The sequence below is a fragment of the Ursus arctos genome, unplaced genomic scaffold (assembly GCF_023065955.2).
Source record: "Ursus arctos isolate Adak ecotype North America unplaced genomic scaffold, UrsArc2.0 scaffold_7, whole genome shotgun sequence".
Classification (NCBI taxonomy): Eukaryota; Metazoa; Chordata; class Mammalia; order Carnivora; family Ursidae; genus Ursus; species Ursus arctos.
This window is the reverse complement of record NW_026623089.1, coordinates 29,342,445-29,365,329: the sequence shown is the minus strand read 5'-3', so window position 1 is coordinate 29,365,329 and position 22,885 is coordinate 29,342,445. Positions and strand designations below refer to the sequence as shown.

The window sequence follows — 22,885 nt, the reverse complement described above, 5'->3', positions numbered from 1 at the left end:
GGTGTAGGCTTAGAAGAAGGGAGGCCCTACACCTGGGTTTCCATCCTGAGGTCTGACTTGGCTGCTTGTGACTCATGATCCTCCCTCCTCCTCCACACCCCAGCCCGGGAGCATGGTGTTGGTTCATTAGCTGAATCTCCTGATTCTTGAGTTGAGCCTCAAATGCATTCTCTGGAATTGGCTGGTTTTTAATGAGGATAGAGATATGGGCCAGATGGGGCCTCCTGTTTGTCTTGGGCAGATTGGGACTGGGAGTACTCTTCTGAACTCAGGTGCTTGCTCCTCCCCACCTCTACCAGGTTGGCTCAGTCAGGGCCGTGACCCCACTCTTCAGGCAGCCTCCCTATCCCTGTCCTACCGAAGTTCAAAAATTGGTGCCAGCAGATATATCACCACTGATGTTCTCTTTCTTCCCCATGAAATGCCTCTTGGTCCTGTCCTTACTCAGCTGCTGGCAGGCCTGGGGACAGTGGCGGGAGAGAGGACAGAGTTGAGGAAGGTACAAAGTAGACAAGAAGCCCAGGTGTCAGGGTCATTGAAGAAACCCTGGGGGACCTGCCTAGGGGAGACACAGAAGCTGTGGCCTCGTAGCAAGGTGTGTGCATATGCTGGGATCCTCTTAGGGGATTTCAGAGCATCATGGATCTCTCCTGAAAACCTCCACTTGCTTCCTAAAAGCTAAGTAGCTGGCAAGTGCCTGGAGCCTAGCTCTAGCTCTGGCCCAAGGGCCCCAGTGATGGGATTCTTCATTCAGAGGTTCTCAGCTGGCTATTCTAAGAGTAAATCTCATTCACAGCTGTGCCTTATTTGGTCTGCTTCATGCTTACAAATGTAAAAATTTATTGGAAACATAAAAAAATCAGGATATTTGGTATTAATGAACTCTGGATTTGTGGCTTCTCTTGAGATGTCAGAAGCGCAGCATCCTGGGCTCACGTTCTCACATGGCCATGATCGGCCTGAGACAGGGCATGAGTTCTCTGATCAGCCACAGCCCTCACCCGGCCCACTTACATGCTTAGTCCCTATAAACGTTTGCATTTGTAATCCCTGAGAAAGCCTCTTGAATGTCAGGGCCGGAAGGGGCTTTAAGTGATTATGTTGTTCCCACTTCTCAGTTTCTAGTTGAAAAAATGGAGGCCCAGTGTCAGGTGGCCCAGACTAGCACCCACATCTCCTTCTCCTGGGTCAGTGGGCCTTCTTTCCATCAGGGCCTTTTGGCACTTCACAACTGAGCCACCATGGACAGAGAGAGCCAGGACATGCTGCCTTGACTTAAATCCACCCTTCACCAGCTACAGATGAATCTGTTATATTGTGCTTTACATAGATCTGGGCGATGAAGGCTCTGGAGTATACAGTGTGTCTGATACCATCTTCTAGCAACCCCTCAGGACTCCACAAGTACCCTACAGGGAGGGAAGCAGATCCCTCGTGACTCAGGCAGTGTTCTAAGGCTCAGGATTTTTGGGGTTGGAAAGGGTGTTGACCCCTCCTATTCTGGCTCCTTGAGAACCCATGGATCAAAGCCAAGAGGAGATGGGACTATACTATGGAAGATAGCAGCCTAAAATGTTAATGGAATAATAAACTAGAAGTTTATTTACTGCTCAGTAAAGTCCCAGACAAGTGATTCTGACCAGCAGGTGGATCTCCTCCAGGCTGATTCAGGGACCCCGACTCTTTCCAACTTGTCTTTCCATCATCTTCAACATATGGCTTCTTTGGTTTCTGTGGAAAGGGAAAGATTACAGAGGAGTGGCTAGTCATTGTGAGCCAAGCCTATACATTCCACTCACATTCCATTCAGTCATATGGCCACAACTAATTGCAAGGCAGGTTGGGGATTAATGTAACTGTATACGGAGGAGGAAGAAGAAGGGCTGTGGTCAACAGCTAGCCAGTCACTAGAGACACATCCCTTCATGGTAGCACACAGTGCATGTGTGCACTCAGGCATAGACAAAGGAGGCTGTTGGGGGAAAGAAGCTGAGTCCATATCAGAATGGCCGAAGAACTGTTTTTTTTTTTTTCCTTCCTTCTCCCTTTCTTTCCATTTTTACTAGCACTTCCCTTGGTTTAGACCTACTTTTGTGTTTCCCTGGACCACTACAAAGATCGTGCCTCCCTTCACCCACCTCTTACCCCAGTCATCCCCAATTCCCATGCATCCCACACAGAGCTGCCTGAATGATCCCTCTGGGGCTAGGGGAATCCATCCTCAAGATCCACTGGCTCATGTCAGTTGGTTTTAGAAGGGTGGAGGAAGGCCACAGCCCTTTTCCTTGGGAAAAAGAAAAAGAAAAAGAAAAAGAAAAAGAAAAAGAAAAAGAAATCTTAACCAGACAGAGCAGACACATTAGTGAATAATGTACTTATATCACCAAAGCTTTCTTTGTTTTTCAAAGTTATCATTGGATCCTAGTGGATGTCAAGGGGGCTTTCTCAATTAAAAACCTTGATTGGAGGAATCAAGGACTATTAAGATGAGAGGAGCACCTACACAATCTCTAATTCAGTCCCAATACTCCGGGGACCACTTCTCTTATGAAGAGCAAGGGTTGTCTGGATTTAGGAAAGTCTTTGATTCTCCCTTTTTCAGAACCTGATCTACCAATTAACTGCTCTTACCTTTCTCTCGTTACTTATTCTTTCCCCCAGCTTAAAAAAAAAAAAGATTTATTTATTTTAGAGCTCATGCACATGTGAGAGAGAGCACCAGCGAGAGAGCGGGAGCGAGAGCACCTGTGAGCATGGTGTAGGGAGGGGCAGAGGGAGAGAGAATCTTAAGCAGACTCCCTGCTGAGTGTGGAGCTCAACATGAGGCTCGATCTCACAATCTTGAGATCATGACTTGAGCCAAAATCAAGAGTTGGATGCTTAACTGACTGAATTACCCAGGCACCCCTCTACCCCCAGCTTTTAAGCAAGTTTAGATGTCTTCCATCCTGCACCCTCCCCTCTAGTAGAGCCCCCCCCCAGCTCTCTGTGATTGCACTGTCCTCTATACTGTCATCCCCCTGCTCTTACCTAATCCACAAACCAACTCCCGTCTTGCTGAAATCTGCCTGTAGCCACTGGAGTAGACAAGGTTCTCTGCCATCTTTGCTCCTTTGCAGAAGCTTCTCCCTCTGTCTGGGCTGCTTTTACGTCCTCTCCTCACCTACTGCCTGCCCCCTACCACTGGCAAGTCCTGGCCTTCCCTTATGACTCAACACAGACCTCAGGAGTCTTTTCTGAGTAAGCGTTTCTGGGTAAGATGTTACTTCTCTGAAGCATTTATCACAGGCTAATTTATTATATATTTACTTGTCTTCCTCCCTGGAGCTCACAGACTGTCTTTTGCCCAGCATCCCCAGAGCCTGGCAGTAGTAGGGACTCAATAAATGAAAGGAATGACTGAATGGATTCACCTTAATTACACAGGATGAACTGGCTGTGTGTTCACTCTGCCCCTGGGGCTTGGTCTCCACGTGGTTTCAATGTTTGGCATATTTCACCCAGTGGAATGCTAGTTTCAAATGTGGGTGGCTAAGGCTGGAAGTGGAAGAAAGAGGCCCTGTCCTTCTGCGGAATTGAGCCCACCCCCCTCAAATGGTAGAGTCTGTGTCAATGTCAAGTCTGCAGGTATGGGCAAGGGACAGAGTTGCCCCACTCCTTCTTACCAGGGCAAGGTGTTTCTTTGATTTCTAGCTTCAGCCCACTTTATCTGTAATTTTCTCTGGGGAAGTTTGGGCATCTGGGGGCCCCTTCTTTCCTGTGGTAGGAGGTCCTGGATGGGAACGCTATCCCTGGTGCTCTCTGACCTGGGCTTTAACTTGGCCTGAACCTGAATCTCCCTCCAAGGTGGTGTGCATATCAGGTCCTCCTCTGGCCTACATGCTTCCCTCCCCAACTCTGCTGTCAACCCCACTTCTGGGGTCTGAGAGCTCAGTCTTCTTCAGTGCTGGGTTCCCCAGGCATGAGGCTGGATAAGTTGTGAATATTTGATATTTGCTAAGTGAACAAAAGTGTGAAATGTTCTGTGTGTGAGAGAGAGACAGAGAAGAAAAAGAAGGGGGGGGGAGGTGGAGGAGAGGGGAAGGGAGGGAGGGAGGAAGGGAGAGAGAGAGAGAGAAGGATCTGAGCCAGCCACCAGGAATTCTTTTCCTCTTGTTAAAATTTGTTTCTGGCTCTGTTGATGGTTCCAGAACCTCCCCTTTTGGCTCAGCTTTGGCTCTGCTTCAGGCTTTTTCTAGATCTTTCTGGGATAGCTTGAGATATCTTGTCTGGTAAGCTCCACAGTCCTGCTTCCCCATGGCCTTCCTGGAGCACTGGTAGGGTGGCTAACATCCTGGTTTGCTCGGAACTTTCTTGGTTTTGGTGCTGTAAGAACCACATCCTGACACCTCCTCAGTCTTAGACAAACCTCGATGGATGGTCCCCTTGAGTGTATGTCTCCCGTATGCCTCCGCAGGTCCACAATCTGCAGGAGCTGCGGCGAAGTGCCTCGCTGGCCACCAAGGTCTTTATCCAGAGAGACTACAGCGATGGGACCATCTGTCAGTTCCAGACCAAATTCCCCCCAGAGCTGGACAGCCGGGTGAGGATGGCTTTTTTTTTTCTTGGAACACAGACCATGATGGAAACAAGGACTTAATCAAACGTATTTTTTTTTTCCAGGATAAAACTAATATGTGTCACATCACTTGTTCCATCACTTTGCATGGAAGAATTAAACCATGTCCCTGACATTGTCCTGCTGTCCCCGCATGGAAAGTTAGAGCTGGAAAGGCCTCAGATTTCCTAGTTCAGCAGCCCCCAAACGTCAGCAGCACTGGAGAGTCACGTGGAGAGCTTATTAAACAAAAGCGGATTCCTTAGTCCTGCGATGGCAGCAGCGTCAGCCATGTCTGCTCTTTAGCAGTTCTTGGCCCTAGCTGCAGAGCTTTAAAAAAATCCTGATGCCCAGGTCATCAGCCAAGGGCTCTGCCTCCAGACTCAGCTACCTGGGTATCTCATGGGCCACCAGCCCCTTGCAAGCATCAGCTCCTGCTGCCAACTTTTGCTTCTGGTTCCGGGGCGTGTGTGTGCCCGGGTCCCATGCCTCTGTAGAACTGGCCTGGGATCGTAGTCGTGCTCTCGAGGGCGACGGCAGACCCTGACTCTTCCATTCAGCAGCCCAGGCCCATCGAATGGGTTTGGGAAGGCGGGGCAGGGCTGCCTTTTGCTAATCCGATCCCTAACCAGCTTTTAGGGAGCTATGGAATCTCCTCATCTCATCAAATGACATGCCTGTCCTTTGGGGCATGGTGACTCTTGGGATAGAGCATAAAGTTCTCTTAGTGTTTACTCCAGATCTGTGCAGGGACAGTGACTGGGAATCCCAAAGCTTCTGACTATTCTTGGGGAGACCTTTTGTCCTAGATGGGCGTGGAAAGTCCCTAACCTATGTGAGGGACAGTTCTGATCCTGTCGTGGTGAGTGGGGAAGGGGGTGCTCCGAGGAATGTAAAAAATGGGGCTATAGACACTTTGACACCTGTTGAATTTGGAGCATGACCTTCCAGTCTAGTGTAGGGTTATGTTTTGAAGAGCACAGACTCAGGTCAGAGCTGTGTAACCTTGGACAAGTTCACTCAGCAAGTATTTACTGAGCAACTACTCTGTATGAGCCACTGGGGATCTAGAAGTGAAGTCTTGGAGTCTATTTTCTGTTAGACGGTATGACGAATAAAATAGCAAGTAAATATGTAGTAGCTCCGGGGGTGACCAATACTAGAAAAATTAGGGGGCAGGTCACGGGGCTGGGAGAGCTGGGGAGAGGTGAGTGGCTGGGGAGGTCTGTGAGATAAGGTGAGACCTGAGCCTGGGGTGGGGGAGTCTGGGGAAAGAGTGTTGCCTCCAAGGGCACGGGTGCAAAGGACTTGGGCATTTTCAGGAAGCAGCAGGGCAGTCAGTGTGGCTGGAGTGGGGCCTGAGTGAGCAGGAGAGTAGGAGGCAGGCTAAGGGGATGTAGGGCCAGACACTGTAGGGCCTAGTGGACGTTGTAAGGACTTCTTGGATTTTACTTGGAGAAAGATGAGAAGGCTTTGGAAGCTCTTCTTCAGAGCTGTGACCTGCTCCGACTTTAGCAGGCTCCCTTGGCAGGGCTGGGGGCAGAGAGACCAGTGAGGAGGCCAGAGATGATGGTGGCCTGGACCACAGAGCAGAGCTTCCATCTGCTGACAGTGAAAAAATGCATGAAAGTGTGCTATTTATTTCGTTACTTTTATTAAATTTTTAAAAAAGATTAGACTTTGCAAAGCTTTTTTTCAGATGAAGCAACTGATAATTTTTTAAAGATTTCATTTATTTACCTAGGAGAGAGAGAGAGCACGAGCAGGGGGAGGGAGAGGGGGAGGGCCAGAGATAGGGGGAGGGGCAGAAGGAGAGTGGGAGGGGCAGAGGCGGCGGGAGGGGCAGAGGGAGCCCGAGAAGCAGACTCCCTGCTGAGCACAGAGCCTGACATGGGGCTCCGTTCCAGGACCCTGAGATTATGACCTGAGCTGAAGTCAGATGCTTAACTGACTGAGCCACCCAGGCACCCCAGCAATTGCTTAATTTAATCTATAGTTGCCAGATGAATTTATAAAAATCTTATTATTTTTTAATTGAAGTATAGTTGACACACAATGTTACATTGGTATCTGAAAGTGCCTTTAAGAATAGAAGGCATAGAAAGTGCTTAATAAGTATTAGCTATTATGATTATGGATGCAGGCAGGACAGTTGTGCACACACGAGGCTGTTGTGTTCTTCATGACCTCTTAGGTTAGCGCCTTGAGGTTAGTGCCCCCTCCTGGAGAGACACTCCTGAGGTCTTACACAATCAGTCTTATGAAGTTGGAGTCCCATTCAAACATGGGGAGCCCCTACCAATTAGGCCCTGGGTGCTTTCACAGCAATCAAAATGCGGGGTGTGTGTGTGTGACGAAGTCACTAGAATTCCTGCCTGATCCCCTGCAGAAAATGTTCACATCTACAATATGGTGGGAGTTTCCAGCTTCCAAGGGAGGCCAAGTAGCCATTCTTATTCCCATTTTACAGATGTGGAAACTGAGGCTAGAGTAGTTAAGTCATTAGCCAAAGGCTGTGCAGCTAGTTGATGATCAAGTCTGGACTTGCCCCCAGGTCTCCTGACTCAGTCCAGTGCTCCACAGGCACCAGCAGCTTCTTTGGTCTTGCCTGTGGGCATCTCCCCCCAGCAGCGTGGCCCTACCACTGCCACCCTCCCTCCCACCTGTGACTGTCCACAGTCCAGAGAGGCTGATCTCAACGTGGTTGCCTGTCCCTCTCTCCCTCCAGATTGAGCGGCAGCTCTTTGAAGAGACTGTGAAGACCCTCAACGGCTTCTACGCGGAGGCCGAGAAGATTGGGGGCAGCTCCTACCTGGAGGGCTGCCTGGCCTGTGCCACGGCCTACTTCATCTTCCTCTGCATGGAGACCCACTACGAGAAGGTGGCTCCCTTCCTGACTGCCCTGTGTGCCCTCCCCCAGGGCCCCCCTGCTGCGCCCTCATCCTCAACCGGCCCCTCTCCTTGCAGGTTCTCAAGAAGATCTCCCGCTACATCCAGGAGCAGAATGAGAAGATCTTTGCCCCTCGAGGCCTCCTGCTCACGGACCCGGTGGAGCGCGGGATGAGGGTTGTATCCTTCCTGGCTGTTCTGTGTAAGGGCACAGAGCTGCCAACCTGTAGGGTCCCTGGTGAGGCTACCAAGAAATAGGGACCACCCTAGGGGCCTCTGCTCAGGGATTTCCAAGGATTCTGCACATCACAGGTCACCCACTCCCCTCCCCCACCATAAGTTATTAATGCCGTTTGTGAATTTCAGGGTTTGCTTTTATCCAGCTGCATTTATTCACTGCTTAACACATGCCAGGTCTCATATTAACTGCTTTGAAACTATGCAATTCTTGTCATACCCCTAAAGGTGGGTGACTCTTACTATCCCCTTGTCCACGAGCACACTGAAGTACAGTCACTGGCTCAGGGCCACCCAGCTGGTGGACATCAGAGCCAGGACTGGAGCCCAGGCCCACACTTAGCTACGAGTCTGTATTGTGCCTCAGGGAATATGCGCATCTCCCATCGGTTCACATGTCTAGTCTCATGGACTCCTGTGTGGGCGTCCTGCCGGCCCCCTTTCACAGATCAGGAGATGAAGTCTTGATGGGCGGCTGGTCACCTGGAAAAGTGTGTGCACACATCCCGCCTGCAGTTATTAGCAACGAGAGTAAAATTGTTAAAAAATAAATTTTGCTAGAAAACGGAGAGGAAAAGAGTAAAGAAAACACAAATACTGGGATTTTCTGTTTACAAAGCCCTGTGAGAGGGGCTTCTTTTTACTGAGCCTTTCCTAAGTAGCGGGCATTGTGCTTACTGCTTTCCATGCGTGATTTCAGTCGGTCCCCAGACAACCCCGAGATTCTAGGATTACCACCATTTTACATATGCAATCGTTACTGGGTAACACGTTAAATGACCGGTCTAAGGCCACATGGCTCAAGAGCAGGCGAGTCAGGATTTGAAAGCAGTACATTGAAGTCCTCCCACTGCCCTAGCAGTGACACCACCCGTCCTGGGGTTTGGTAACTACACCCCGTAGAGTGGGAGCATCTGATCCGGTGTGCGCCTGCGCCGAGCTCGGCCCTCCGGATCGTTGTGGACGTGCACCGAGTGCGTGCGCGCACGAGCGCGGCGGGCCGGGGACTAGTGTCTACTGCTGCAAGCCTCGCGTCCTCGTCGTCTGGGCAGCGGCCCCGGCTGGCCTCCCGCTCCCCTGCTGGCCTCCGTTCGATGGTCCGTCCGCCCCTTCTAGGCAGCTGGCCGGGGGTCCGTCCTTAACGCTGCCGCAGATCGAGATCTCCATCTACGAGGACCGGTGCAGCAGCGGCAGCTCCAGCAGCGGCAGCAGCTCGGGCAGCGGCAGCAGCGGCGGGGGCGGCGGGGCGGGGGCCCGGTGACTGGCCGAGAGTCCCTGCAGGGAGGTGTATGGCCGGACTGAGGGCCTTTCAGACCTGCGGCGGCTGCGCTACCAGAGCACCCGCTTCTGAGTCATTCTCTGGGCCCCCGCTGCTCCCGGGGGTGGGTGGGAGGGTGACTGGCCCGGTGTCCTTGCGGGGTCCGTCTCCCCGCGCCCCCTCCCGCACTCCTGCCCTTCGCCCCTGGCAGGACGGCCCACTTCCTGACCTGGCACTTTCCACAGGGGCCAGGTCGGGTCACCGCAGCCAGATCTTCTAGGGGAAGGCTGGGGCGGGGTGGGCAACAAGATTGGGACAGCCCTCTTTTCTGCCGCTCCTCCCCCAGCACCCCGGACGGGGGACACAGGTCCCAGAGAGAATTCCCATTCTGCATGATTCCTCAGCCCAAATCCCACATCCAGCAGGACTTCCCCCTCCCCCCAAGGGTCCTGCTCCCCATGGCTGTCTTCCAGTGTCTGCTCTTTCTGGTGCCACTGCAGGGGCTCTGCCTGTCTGTGAACCTGCCTCCACCGGATTGGAGGTCTGGGGAGATGGGAGCCACTCAGTCCCCTCCTGACCCCTTCTAGACTCATGGCTTCCCCTTCCTCCATTGAAAGCCTGGAGGCCATATTGGCCTTGCCAAGAAACATCCAACACCCGAGATTTTGCAGGACACCGGGCGCCGGTTGCGGGGCACACAGCCTGGGGCTCTGGGAGGTTATATGGAGGTCTAGAGAAATGCTTCATGGAGACATGTAGCTTTGGGGGGGGTGAACCTCAAGGACTGGAGCCAGCTTCTCGAGATTAGAACTTGTGTGTACGAGAGAATGAGTGTGTGTGCATGAAGGCACATGTGTGAGTGCATATATGTGAGAGCACTGTGTGCACGGATGCACGTGTGGCTGTGCGGGCATGTGCCTGAGCGCACGTGAATGCATGTGTGCGAGTGCACTTGTGTGAGTGTGTGTGTGAGTGCACTTGTCTGTTCCCCTTGGTTGCCAGGCCAATGACCACCCCTCTCTGCATCCTGTCTTATCTTTGTATGTAATGGTCTGTGGCTGCTTCCCTGCATGGGTCCAGCCTGTCCCTTTGTTAATAAATGTCCTAAAGCTCCTTGCCCCTTGCCTGGGGCTGCCAGCTTGGCTCTTCTTCCTGGTCTCTCCCCCACCTGCAAAGTTCTCCCCACATACCTTCCTGATTCTACTGTGTACGTTCTAGCAAAAGAGAAGTTGGGAGTCTAGGAGAGCAGGGCCAACCTTCTGGGGCCTTCTGTGTCCCTCTCCCCAACCACCCCTCCCCCCATGACAAGGCAACAGGGCTACACACGCTGCATATTCAGCCCACCCAGGCTCTGGCGCTCTCTAAGGCTGCGTAAGCAAGGCTTTCTTGGATGTTCAAAGGAGCTGGCAACCTGCAGGGGAAAAGGCAAACTCCTTTCTTGAAAGGGAAGAGAAGCACCCAGCCAATGAGGCCCTGGCTGCCAAGGCCCAGGGTGGCAAGTGGAAAGGAAGCAGCCCTGTCCTGGTGCCCCGATGAGGGACAGAAAGTGGCTGCCTGCCTCAGGTGGCAGGAGGTGCGAAAAGGGTATCTCAAAGACCAGCCACTGCAGGTAACTTGCTAGAACCAAAGAGGGGCCTGGTTTTCTTTTGGACAAGAGAGCAGTATGTGGGAGGGGCCGACCCAGGGAGCTGGAGAGGGCAGCCCGGTCCCTGAGCCCAAGTGGGTGGGTCCTCGTCCAAGGATACCCCACAGAGAGCAGAGACCCAGTGAGCTCCATGGCAACCCCCTGACTCCTGGGCCTGGCCTGTGCCCTCCCTGGCCCACTGTGTGGCCGGGCCTTATGTCTAACCTGTGCCTCTCCTGTGGGATGGTTGGGCACAGGTGATGCAGTGGCCTTTGGTTTTATTATTTCTTTTTCCAATAAAAGGACTTGCCCAGCTTGAGGCTCTGCTCTGGTTCTCTCCCCTATGGTGATGGGCTGCCAGTTCTGTGCCCCAGGACTACAGTGAGGGGAGGCTCAGCTGCCCACCTGCCTCATGCCAAGGAGGTGGGGCTGAGTATGTTCCTGAAGGAGCGGTGAACCCGACATGGGCGGGACCCACCCTGTCTTCTTGGAGCTTGTCGTCTAGCGGGGAGGCTACATTCTGGCTCCTCTAATCTGGAGCCTTTCTGGGGGCATTTGCAGCCTTGGGTGGAGGGAACCGCCTGACTGCGAGCCAGGTCAAAAGTAAGTAATGGATTGATTAAATATCCATTTTTTGAGCTCTTAACCTGGGTTGGGCCCTGTTAGGGGCCAGATCACAGAATCAGTTTTAAAGACTGGAAAAGCACGTGAGTACTGGAACCTAGCAGGATCAAACAATATTTACTGAGCACTTATCGTGTGCCAGGTACTTTGGTAAAACCCTGTCTTAGAGCTGGGAGGGGATTTAAAGATCATCTGAACTAGGCCAAATGGAGGCCCAGAGCGGTCCCATGACTTGCCCCAGGTCCCATAGCTGGTTCTCCCGAGCCAGTGCTCACTCCGACACCATGGGGATGGCATCCTGATGGAAGTTGCCTTACGCTGCAGGGTGGCTAGGGTCACACACTCAGGTCTGTGGACAAAGAGAGGGTCTCTCCAGAGTGTGGGGACAAAGGCTCCGGCCTCAGGGTGGGGGCTTGGGGGAGGTCCCCTCTGGGTGGTGCTGAATGGGACTCTGGGTGGCTTCCACACTTCTTGCTGCTCTGAAGGGGCAGCTGGGCCTTTGCCTGAACCACGGGCAGGCCTGGACCCACTGCCTGGACTCAAGCCTGGGGTGTGTGTGTGTGGTCACAATGGAGGCTGTTCTTTAACTTGAGGGGGTGTTCTGTCTGTCCTGTACGTAAGGTTATTAGTCGTAATATTAAACAATAGTAGCTAACATCACTTATTGTGTGCCAGGCACTAGGCTAAGACCCTACTTAATCATTCAGTCCTCACAACAACGCTATGGTGTGGACTGTTATTCCCATTTTACAGATGAAGAGACTGAGGCTCACAGATGTTAAATAACTTGCCCAAAGTTACGCAACTAGGAAGTGGCAGCGCTTGGCTTTGAATCTAGGCAGTCTGACTCCCAACTGTGTGGAAGATGATTAATCCAGCTTCAGGGACCCTGTCAAAACTTGAGGTCCTCAGCCATCCTCGGTAAGGATTTGACAGATTCCCAGGTAAGGACATGGAGCTGTGCCTGGTACCTCCAAGGCCAGGCTGGTACCTCTAGGCATCACGGGAGTGGGGGTGGGCTGCGCTCCTCACAGAACTGCGGGGCCCACAGGGGCCGCTTGGTGAAGGGCAGAGTGGGGAGAAGCAGGTGAGGCGTGACTTCTCTCTCCCTGGGTTTCCTCTGCTAGCTCAGTTACAGCGGGGAGTGTTCTCTCCTGCGGGTCGGGCTGCAGCCACGTCTCTGCATCCCCCTCGCCAGCCAGGAACGGGCCGTCAGCTGCCCCCGGGGCAGCTCTGGGCTGCCATTCCCTTGGCTACTGCTGTCAGGCTCTGCTCTCTAGCTTCCTTTGGGGTGTGTGAAAACCACAGGGTTTACAGAAGCTCATTGTGCCACCGAGTGGCAGAATCGTGCACTGCACCCCGGAATCAAAGCGGCCTGGGAAAGGCTCCTGGAACCCCAACCACGCAGCCACTTCCACCCGCTTTCAGAGGAGGTGTGGGGCAAAGATGGAGTCCCGTTGGTGGTGCCTCTCCCTACGGCCAGCTCCCGGGGTGCTGCCTTTCTCCTGGGAACCCCGGCCCCCTTCTCCACAGCTCTGGAAGGACTTACAGTAAGGAAGGTTACCGGCAGGAGGCACCGGCCCCTCATTTTGGCTTTACTATTGACCAAGGATGACGGCAATGCAAATGGCGCTCCTAGTGAGACCTGAATTGGAGTTCAGGCTTCACAAGAGTAGCCCGTGGTGGAGCCTCCTTGAGCCCCAGGTTCCTTCCACAGCTGTAAAATAGGGGTCCTAATACTTGACAAAATTGCTCAGACCAGCGCCTCGCATCCTTGGCTGCAATCGATGTTACCCAGGGAGCAAGAGAAACTGCTGATGTGTGGTCCTTTCCCCAGAGATGCTGATTTCATTGTTCTGGGAGTGTGGCCTGGACATCAGGATTCTTTAGTTTCCCTGGAGAGTCTAGTGTGAAAACGAGGTCGAGCACCCCTGATTTCGACCTAGAGCCTAGGAGCCTTTTCATGGGCCTCTGAAAATGTCTGAGACCCAAATAAAAGTTTATCATTACACAAAAGCAACGAGACATGAAATGAGTGCAGGCGATGACTCCACTTATAACTACTAATATGGGCAAAACGAACCTACGGTGGTAGAGCGGCTGCCCTGGGGTGGGGTGTAGTGAACGGAGGGGGCCTGGGGAGACTTCAGGTGCTCACGATCTGTCTCCCCAGCAGCGTGCTGGTTACACAGGTGCGCTCGCTTTGTGAGAACTCCTGGAGCTGTACACTTAAGATTCGTATATTTTTCTATATGTATGGTACATTTCAATAAAATTTACCAGAAAAGTTTATTGGCTCCAAAATAGGAAAAGAAAACACAAAACTGAAATTAATGTTTCATTGCATGTCTACAAAATGTAGTACTGTCAAACAGTCAGCCATAGTTCAACTCAACTGTGTGTGTGTGTGTGTGTGTGTAATTTAGGGAGAGTTGTGGATGCCTCTGACAATGTTTGATATGATGAGGGTGGGGCGCCCAGAAGAGAAGTTCCCTGAAACTGCTTGGGTTTACCCCAGGAGCTCTGAGCCTCGACCCCACCCCCTGCACTTAGGTGTGGGATGTGCCTTTATTGGGAGAAGCGCTTTTGGCAGATTCGCCAAGGGGTAATTGACCACCCCTAAGAAAAGACTGAGAACAGCTGTTTTGAGGAGTCAGCGAGAAACTGGCTGAGAATGTGCTGGCAGGAAATAGGTGTCCGCTAATGCCTTCTGAGGTTTCCACCCGACCCCTCTCAGGCAACTTTGGGAGGATTCATTCTCCTGGCAGCGCCCAGGGCACACCGTGCCGAGCTCCCGCTCCTCCTCTAAGGGGCTGTTTAACGGGCTTGTCGGGTCAGCGTCCGCCGGATGGCAGAACCTAGCGGGCAGCATCCTGGAGCTGCACCGGGACTCGCGGTTTTGAGTCGGGGCCGGTGGGGGAGGTGGAGGAGTGGGAAGGGAGTCAGAGGGCTGCCACAGCCTGCCGACCCCGAGTCATGCACTTAGCTGCCCTGAGTCCCAGCTCTGTCATCTGCAAAATGAGAGCACGATGAGAATGCATCTTTGTAAATGGTCATCTATTTCTCCAAAGTAAAATATTATTGTTATTGCTGAAGTTACACCAGGACCTCATTGTACAGTGGCCTCGTGACACAGACTTATAGCCAGGTTCCAGGTTCTTGCAGAGAATAAACAGATATTTATCCAAGGGTTCGCTGATTCCCTAATATATGCCAGGAACATTCATGTACATTATTATTCCATTTAGTTCTCTAACACTCTGGTGGGTGGTTATATTTGAATTCTTATTTTATAGATGAGGAAACTGATGTTCCAGGTGGTTAGGTAGCTTGACAAGCGCCCACAGCTAGTAAGTGGCAAAGTAAAGACCCGAATCTAAGTGTCAGAGCCCAAACCCTGTTCTCATTCTGCCAGTGTGTCACAGTAGGGTAAAAGACTCCGTTCTACCTGGATTGGCTCCTACAGGCAGATTCTAGACCCAGGGAGAAGCACGTGGGCAAATGTGGACACAGAAAAATTAGCTTTGCAGAGGCATGATGGGGCTCGTTATTTTGGAGTAATTCAAGTTATTGATTTCTGTAGTGGAAAAGTGATTGGGGACCAGCTACTACCTGAGAGCAGTCTGAGCAAAGCCCCGGAAGGGGGAAATGTTATACACAGCTTACTGGACCTTGTGGACGGCAATGGTCTTCTTCCCGCTGTCCCCAGTTCCTTGGTCAACTCGTGGAGGGTGGGGGGAGGACGGGGGTCTCGTCTTAGTGGTCTCCACCACCTCCCTCCCCCTGCCCCACACGTGTCAGGTGAATGGGAAATGCGGCCCACCAGGAGGGCTGGCAGGAAGAGACAGGCAGCAAGGACAGGAATGTACAGATGTGGAATCCTCTGGCCCCTGGCACAAGGTGACCCGAGAAGCAGCTTAGGCAGACGCAGACAGGTAGGTGGCCACTGAGTGATACGGTTCAACTGCACGTGGCCACTAACTCAATTAAAGGGTAGGGGCAGCGACCCTAGGCCCTCCCCTGCTTGGGCAGCTGCTTCGAGTTGCCCTGGCCATGATCTTGTGGCTCTGCTCACGATCTCCACCTGTCCTGGGACGGGAGGGAGGGCAGAGTTGGCGTGCATCCTGACCCCACTCAGTCCCTGCCTGGTGCTCCCTGAACACCATGATTTAAGGTGAGTAAATCCTCCGGGGCTGAGTACGGTTCCTGGAAAGTCTGGGCCTGGGGCCCTAGGGAGTGAAGTACCGTGGGTGGGGGGGTGGATGGATGGATGGACGGACGGACAAGTGGATGCATACAGAGAAGGTGGGTGCCGGGAGATGACTGATGGTTCAGAGGTGAGCGAGAGGGCTGCCTGGCTTGAGATGGATGCTCACAGACCCTGGAGAGGCAGGTGAATGGATGGGTACCGAGCAGCCCCGTGCTCCCCAGTGCAGATCTAAATACAGTGCCGGAGCTCTTCAAAGGAAAGATACTGTGTAACCCGGTCCCCAGATGAACTCTGCATTTGAGTGATGGATGTGTCTCATTGGGAAGGATTCTTATAGGTCTAAGATCACCCCAGTTAATGACTTATGGATTGTTGTAAAATCAGGCAGTGCTAGAAGTGAAAGCAGGAGATTAGAGGGCCTGGGACAGGTTCTAGAATAATATCTGCTTTGCATCAGCTGGCTGCTGCACTGTGCACTGTGAATGCTTCAGCTCCACAGCTCTGTGAGTTCTTAGGCTTTCCATTCTGTGGAGGAAGAAACTGAGGCTCAGAGGAAGCAGCTTTAGGTCACTAACAGGTCGTGTAGGTGGGGTGTCTGGGAGTCAAGCCTCAGGCCATCCGATCCCAGAGTCTCAGGGCGAAGAGAATGTTTTAAGGATAGATGGAAGGAAGGAGGGAGGCAGGGCCATAGGAATTTTGCATCAGCTCTCTAAGAAAGAGTATGGCATTCTGGCACACGAGACACATTCTTTGTTGGGGTGAGGCTTTGAGACCCCTCTCTTGCCTCTTTCCTCTCCGTGTCTGCCTTCAAGGCCTGTAAATCTTGAGCCAGGGGACCTGAAAGCACAGTGAAGGTATATATGGGGTTTACCTTCCTCCCTGGGGCCCAAGCTTGCTCCTCTGCCACGGTCCCCATGGGCAGATGGGGAGGGCACTGGGCTTTGCTCCTTCCCCAGGAGCTCTGCACTCAGGTCTGGGGTGGAGGGAGGACAGTGAGGCCTTAAATCGATCTTTTGGTGGAGAGAGGGGTATATTAAATGATTCTGGGTGATAGGTCCTTCATGGCAGCTGTGGGGCTGGCCATGAAGAAGGACAGTGAGCTCCCGCTACAGCATGTATTCCGGGCTCCAGACTTCCCTTCTGGCAGGCAGGCCAGGCTCAGGAGGTTCTGGGCAGGGACTTCCTGGGAAGGGGTGACGCGGGTCGTCTTAGTGGTCTCCACCACCTCCCTCCCCCTGCCCCACGTGCCTGTCAGGTGAATGGGAAATGCAGCCCACCAGGAGGGCTGGCAGAAGAGGCAGGCAGCAGGGACAGGAATGTACAGATGTGGAATCCTCTGGCCCCTGGCGCAAGATGACCCGAGAAGCAGCTTAGGCAGACGCAGACAGGTAGGTGGCCGCTGAGTGATACGGTTCAACTGCACATGGCCACTGACTAACTCAGTTAAAGGGTAGGGGCGGCGACCCTAGGCCCTCCCCTGCGTGGGCGGCTGCTTCAGTTGCCCTGGCCATGATCTCGTGGCTCTGCTCACGATCTCCACCTGTCCTAGGAGGGGAGGGAAGGAGCAGGAAGCAGGCATCCCAGCCCCACTCAGCCCCTGCTCGGTGCTCCACGAACACCACGATTTTAAGGTGGGTAAATCCTCCTGGGGCTGAGTACGTACCCTCGTCCCCTGTTCTTGACCTTGGCTGCAGCCTCGCTTCTCAGCTGCGCAGGACCCTCTGTGCACCTAGTATTTCCACTCAGCTCTTTTTCAGCGGGGTTCCATGGGCCAAGCGTGGTTCTTTGGGCACTTAACGCTGACTCTGATTCTGGGTCAGCCCCATGGAAAGAAAAAGCTCTGCCCGCCCCCTTCCTATTTCAGAAACTGTTGATACAACTGTACTTATGAAATGCTTTGAGCTTTCTGGAGAAGGAGGCAGGGTGAGCAAGGAGGAGCCCCAGGCGGGAGTCAGATTCCCCGCTAGGCTGTGGTCCTCTGGAAGTCACTGTTCCTTTTGGGCCTCAGTTTTCACAGCTGAACAGGATGGGGGCAGGACTAAATGACTTCTCAGGTCCCTCTGTAGGCTTCTGTGGTGGTGGAGGGCCCAATCCCCAGGCCAGGTCACCAGCTGCTGGTGGACCTGTGCTTTCTGCAGCCTGGTCAATGGCACAGTCGCCTAGCTTTTTTTTTTTTTTGCCTAATTTTATGATCATTCTCTCTGGGAATGGCGCTGCGTGAGCGCTAAGCTGAACAGCACCACAGCCCAGGCCCCAGGAAGGTTTGCTCTGCTCCCTTGGGCTATTTTCAGTCTTGAGGTCTTTTCCTGCAAAGCTGTCAGCTGCCCGAGGGCAGCCAGGGTCCTCCACATCTCCCACATCGCGGCTCCTGGGAGACCTGGGCCACACAGCAGGGCGTGCTGGGAGCCGTGTGAGCTTTGGCATTGAATAGACCCAGGCTCCATCCTGACCTTTGCTACTTATTAATATTATTAACATTTTAAATTTATTTGTGGCTTTACTTGTGCCAGGCACCATGTCGACTGTTTTTATATCATCTTGTTTAATATAATGACTCCGCGAGGTAGGTATTATCCCCATTTTACAGATGAGAAAACTGAGTGTGGAGGACAGCACACCTACTTTACATTTCTGCTCAAATGCCTCTTTCCCAGAGCGCCCCCCCCGCCCCACCCGATTTAAAGGGTCTTCTGCCTCCATCCCAGCGCTCTCGATGTGCCTTCGTGCTGCCGCCCCCACCGCGATAGACTTCACACCTCTGACACGCTATATTCTTTACTTCTTATGTCGTTTAGCACCTGCGTATGTCACCAGGCCATTCAGGAATCTTCGGCAGTGTTGTACACAGACGTATGGGCCAAGCCACAGAGCAATGCCCAGCATGCAGTACGTGTCCAACCAGCGTATGCCAAGTGACAGTTGGTTAAATCCTTTGCCCAGGTGTCAGTTACCTGGGGGTTGCTCCCCAGAAGGCTTCAGAACACAGGCTTGGGAGCCAGGCAGTCGCCAGTCTGAATCACAGCTTTTGCCACTTCATCGGCTATGGACGTTGGGGAACTTGTTCTTTCTGAGTCTTGCTTCTTTGGCGATAAAAGAGATGAGTAACCTTTATCCCATAGCACGGGGGTGGGGATTCCTGGGGCCATCCACGTAAAGTTCTGGGCATATGATAGGCGTTTCGTACGTTCGCTCCTTCCCTTGAGGAGGGTTTTTAGCTCTTCTCGTTTCTCATTTTCCTCTCATGGCCTACCCTTCGACTACTTTGCTGTTCAACTATAGTTCCCCTAAGAGGACTGCTGCGGAAGGAGGGGTTGGCGTGATCCGTGCCGTTAACCAGCCTGTGCTGTCTCGCCTCCTCCTTCCTCTTCTGGGACGTGTCTGTTGCTAAGGAGACACCACAGCAGCCTGACAGGATGTGGCTGGGGTTCTGGCCACAGTGAAGGAGAGAGATGTGGTTGACCCCAGGGAGGGAGAGAAAGGGAGAGACTTGGCTTGTCTCCTGGGCTGACAGTCTGGGTGGAGTATCACGCTGGAATCTGCTGGAAAAACCCAGCTGGCTCCTTGAGAAAATGAAGTGTTCATCCTCCGCCTCTGTGGGGCTCCCAGAGAGATAACCGACAGCCGTGCTGGGAGGCTGGAGTGGAGTTCCTGCTTGGGTCACAGTTCAGTGGTGCTGGTCAAGGTGTGATACCCAGACCCTGGGAGGGGGCCATAGCAGCCAGAGTGACACATAATCAAACTCTTGGCCCTCAGAATGGCACCTCCCCAGAGCAGGGCTGGCAACGGAGTAGATGCTTGAAGAGGCTGCATGCCTGATTCATGGCTTCGCGTTTGCTAAGGCCAGCCATGCCGGCTGGTGAGGGGACTCGGCCTGGACGCTGCCACCTCTTCTTGCAGCTGGAGTGTGACTCTGTGGTGACTGTCATAGATCCTGGGCTCTTCAAGGACTCCATTTCCTCCTCCCCAACCCATCCCCTGCCCCTGGGCAGCACAGAGAGATGGTGGCTTTTGTGTCACTGGCTAGCCCCCCCCCCCCGCCCCCCAATGGGAAGGAAGCATCCATGTTAAGAGCTCAGGCTGGGGGCCAGACCACCCTGATGGAGTCCTTCCTGTTTGTCCCAGCTGTGTGAGCCGGACAAGCCACTTAGCTTCTCTGTAAAACTGGGATCATTACAGCAATTTCCTCTTGGGACTGTTGTGAGGATTACACAGGCTGATACTTCTAAAGAGCTTAGATCTGGCCCAGACGTGTCAAGCTCACTGAACGTGGCTATTCCTCTCATGTTGAGGGGTACATTCCTGGAGAGAGGAGTGTTCTCGGGCAGAATAAAAATGGTATTATTATTATTACTAGAGTGAGCCAGGGCCGCCCCAGATGGGGCACAGCTCCTCTGTTCGTGAGACCCCCTGTAGGCCCGTGCCACTTGTCAGCCCTGGAGCCATTTGCAATTTTTTTATAAACTCAAGTCCAGTATAAGGCAAGATGATGTCAGGAGCCTGAGCGGGGCTAAGGGACAAAGAAAGGACTGAATTATTTGTGCTCAGAAGGGGAAGGCAAGGGTGTAACCCCTGCAGACATCAGAGGAAGGGGAGTTGGAAGAAAGAGGGATGGTGATCCTGTGCCCAGCTAGCTTGGGGCTGGCTCTGGGGCCAGTTCAGCACAGACCAGCAAATGTACTGGACTGGGGGCACTTGGCTCAGAAGCCTGGATTCCTGGCCCGCTGGGGAGGCTCTGTTATTTGGGGGCAGGTAACGCTGAGTTGGGTCAGTACCTGCCTGGCCTCTGTATCTTTTAGCCTTGTATTTCTTTCAACACAAGCATCTTGGGGGGCAAGAGACGTGACCCCCCTCATTGGACCTTGTCACTTTTCTCGTGGAAGGGACCCGGTGCTTGTCACATAGGAGGTTCCAAATGAGTGCTTGCTGAATGAATATTTGAATGAGTGAACGAACGCAAAGAGCTCGCTTTCTGGTGTAGCAACCCAAGAATTTAGCTAGATTTCTCAGAAAGCCCCTGTAAGTCCTACTCTCATCCCATGCACTGGGCTCTTCCATCTGGCTCGAGGAAGACGGTGTGGGGACAGTAACCATGTCATCTCTACTTACCATTGTATGCCCTGAGCCTAGCTTAGTACCTGGCACTCAACTAATATTTGTTGAATGACTGAATCACATCCAAAGTAACCCTTCTTACCCCGGAGCTGGGATTTGTAGTCGTGCTCCTGACGCTGGGGGAAGTTGGAACTCCTCTTGGTAACTCATCTGGCCCCACCACCAAGTAGGGTAAAATGACACATAGATACCCTGTTACAAGAAACCCGGTGTATGAGGATTCATGGTTATTACTTTAGAAGGTATCCTCTGAAGTCTGCTGCCATCCTGCATTTTCTGATGTCCTTGGCAGGCTGTCTCACTAGCTGCCCTGTCCCTTATTCTCACGCTGTTGTGTGCGGTCTGTCGATGGACACTGTTATCTTGTCATTTACCATTACATCGGGAACTGCTGCCTCTGTGGGTTTTGGGTTTTACTTATCTTCCTATCTCAGATCCACTTGTTCATTTCGAGAAAGGCAGCAGCTTCCAGAGTGACTAGGGAAGAGTGTGAACAGTGACAGCCCTGTCTGTTACCCCCTGACAAGACGGCGTGGTGGGAAAGGGCTCTAGCTTTGCCTGGGGGCCAGCTGGCCCTGTGACCTCCAGCAGATCACTTCGTCTCCCTGAGCCTCATCTCCGGGGCCCATCCACACCTTTAAATCTATGTGAACACACAGGAGTGGGCTTTCCAGAAGCGGAGCAGTTTTGAAGTTGTTATACGCTTACTTGTGAAAACGTAGCTGTTTTTAAGACTTTTCATTTAAGCTCCTATTCTGAGTGTAAAAACAGTACTAGCTATGAGGAATTCATATTTTGTGATTTATTGGGAGTATTATTATATTAGAAGATGGTAGGTTTTTTAAAAATATGTTTTTAAAATGCTTGCTGCATTCTTAAGTGTGATTTTATTGTATCTTGGGGCAACTTTTTTTCCCCGCGAAGAATAGATCTGTGATTTATAACAAGCCTTCCCTACCAGTGCTGCTTGTGAAAGTATCCTGTGGTGTTACATCATTCCCAAAGGGTGCTCTGGCTACAGAAGCGTCCAGGTTTCTAAGCATATTGCAGGGAAGACCAATTTGCCAGATTCTTTCTAGAAATCAGGGTAACTTGAGACTCACTGTGTCTGTGTCCAGCCAAACACTGAAGGGTCTTAGAAAGGAAAGGGCTTTAGGGATATACCAGACTAAATCTCTTGCTATTTAGATTAGGGAAACTGAGGCCCAGTGTAGAAAAGCGACTTCCTCCAGGTAAAAGGCCAGAATATTCCCTCCACTATCTGCCCCTTGCTCATCCTACATGCCTTGCCTTGTCCAAACTCCAGCCCCCCAAAAGTGAAGATTAGTGCACATACCTAAACCATTGCTCATGCTCAGGGCGGACACTTTCCCTGTCGTGTGATTTGCTTTCCAAGCGCCCCACGATGGAAGGGCTACTGCTAATTCAACATTCCAACCAGCATCTACTTGCCCCAGACACAGTTTTGTTTTCACCAGCTAGGCACTAATATCCAACAGAGAGTTTATTGGCATAATTTCTCCAGAAAGAGGCTGGAAGACTTAGCAAATTCAAACTTTAACATTTTTATCAAGAGTCCCAAAAGATCACCCTTTCCCCTCCCATCATAACCACCAACTCCAATAAGGCTTTCTCTACCACGGGAAGTCAGGGCGCACAGAGCAGAAACAGCACAGGCCAAACCAGCAGGCACATGATACACGAGTGAATCAACTGAGCAAGCGACCGCCTTGGAGCCATCTTTGTTAAGGGCAAAATAGGGTGCTTGTGACACTGGAGAATCCAGAAAAGACAGGACTATTGTGATTCTTCTGAAGAACTGAGGGAAGGTAGATGGGGTAGGAGGGAGGCTTTCCTTTTTTGTTTTCCTCAGAAAACATGCAAAGAAAGGCTTTACAAATAGCTAAGATTACATAAATATCAGTATCTCCCAAACTTCCCTTTTCAAAGATGGCCACCCCTGCGGTCCATTCAGAGGGAGCACGCGTGGCAGAATCTACTGGGTGTGGATAGAGAGACAGGCAGCGGGAGAGATTTAGTTTTCCACAAAGGTTGTTAGTTTTTTTCTTTTTTTTTTTCCTTTATTGATGGGATTTAAAGTGCATATAACTGAAGGCAAAGTCCAAGGCCTAGAGAAAGATATGAGGCCCGAGAGAGAGGCTCAGAGATTCTAAAGGCAGCAGAAGGATACCCACCTAAAAAGGCTACTTGAGCTGCAAAAAAGATGGGAGAGAGAGAGAGCAAATGGGAAAAAGAGAAAGGGGGTTGGGGTGGGATGGGGGGGGGGAAGCATTTGGGAGGAAGAAGACAAATACCAGTTCAGAAATTCAGACA

At 52.2% G+C, this 22,885-nt stretch overlaps 2 protein-coding genes across 3 annotated transcripts in view; one reads left to right on the top strand and one right to left on the bottom strand.

Annotated features, from left to right (window-relative positions):
* Positions 1-7,661, top strand: part of GOLGA7B (golgin A7 family member B) — a 34,253-nt gene extending 26,592 nt beyond the window's left edge. Inside the window, exons 3-4 of the mRNA XM_057308637.1 lie at positions 4,457-4,582; positions 7,326-7,661. Of these exons, the coding sequence (XP_057164620.1) occupies positions 4,457-4,582; positions 7,326-7,661 (462 nt within the window). The remainder of the gene's footprint in view (positions 1-4,456; positions 4,583-7,325) is intronic.
* Positions 7,662-8,326: 665 nt separating this feature from the next.
* Positions 8,327-22,885, bottom strand: part of CRTAC1 (cartilage acidic protein 1) — a 150,906-nt gene continuing 136,347 nt past the window's right edge. Inside the window, exon 15 of one of the 2 annotated variants that reach the window (XM_044382021.3) lies at positions 8,327-8,998. In XM_044382021.3, the coding sequence (XP_044237956.2) occupies positions 8,862-8,998 (137 nt within the window). In that variant the 3' untranslated portion in view covers positions 8,327-8,861. Of the gene's footprint in view, positions 8,999-22,019; positions 22,765-22,885 lie in introns of those variants that run through there. The other variant, XM_026493816.4, reaches the window with a different exon arrangement.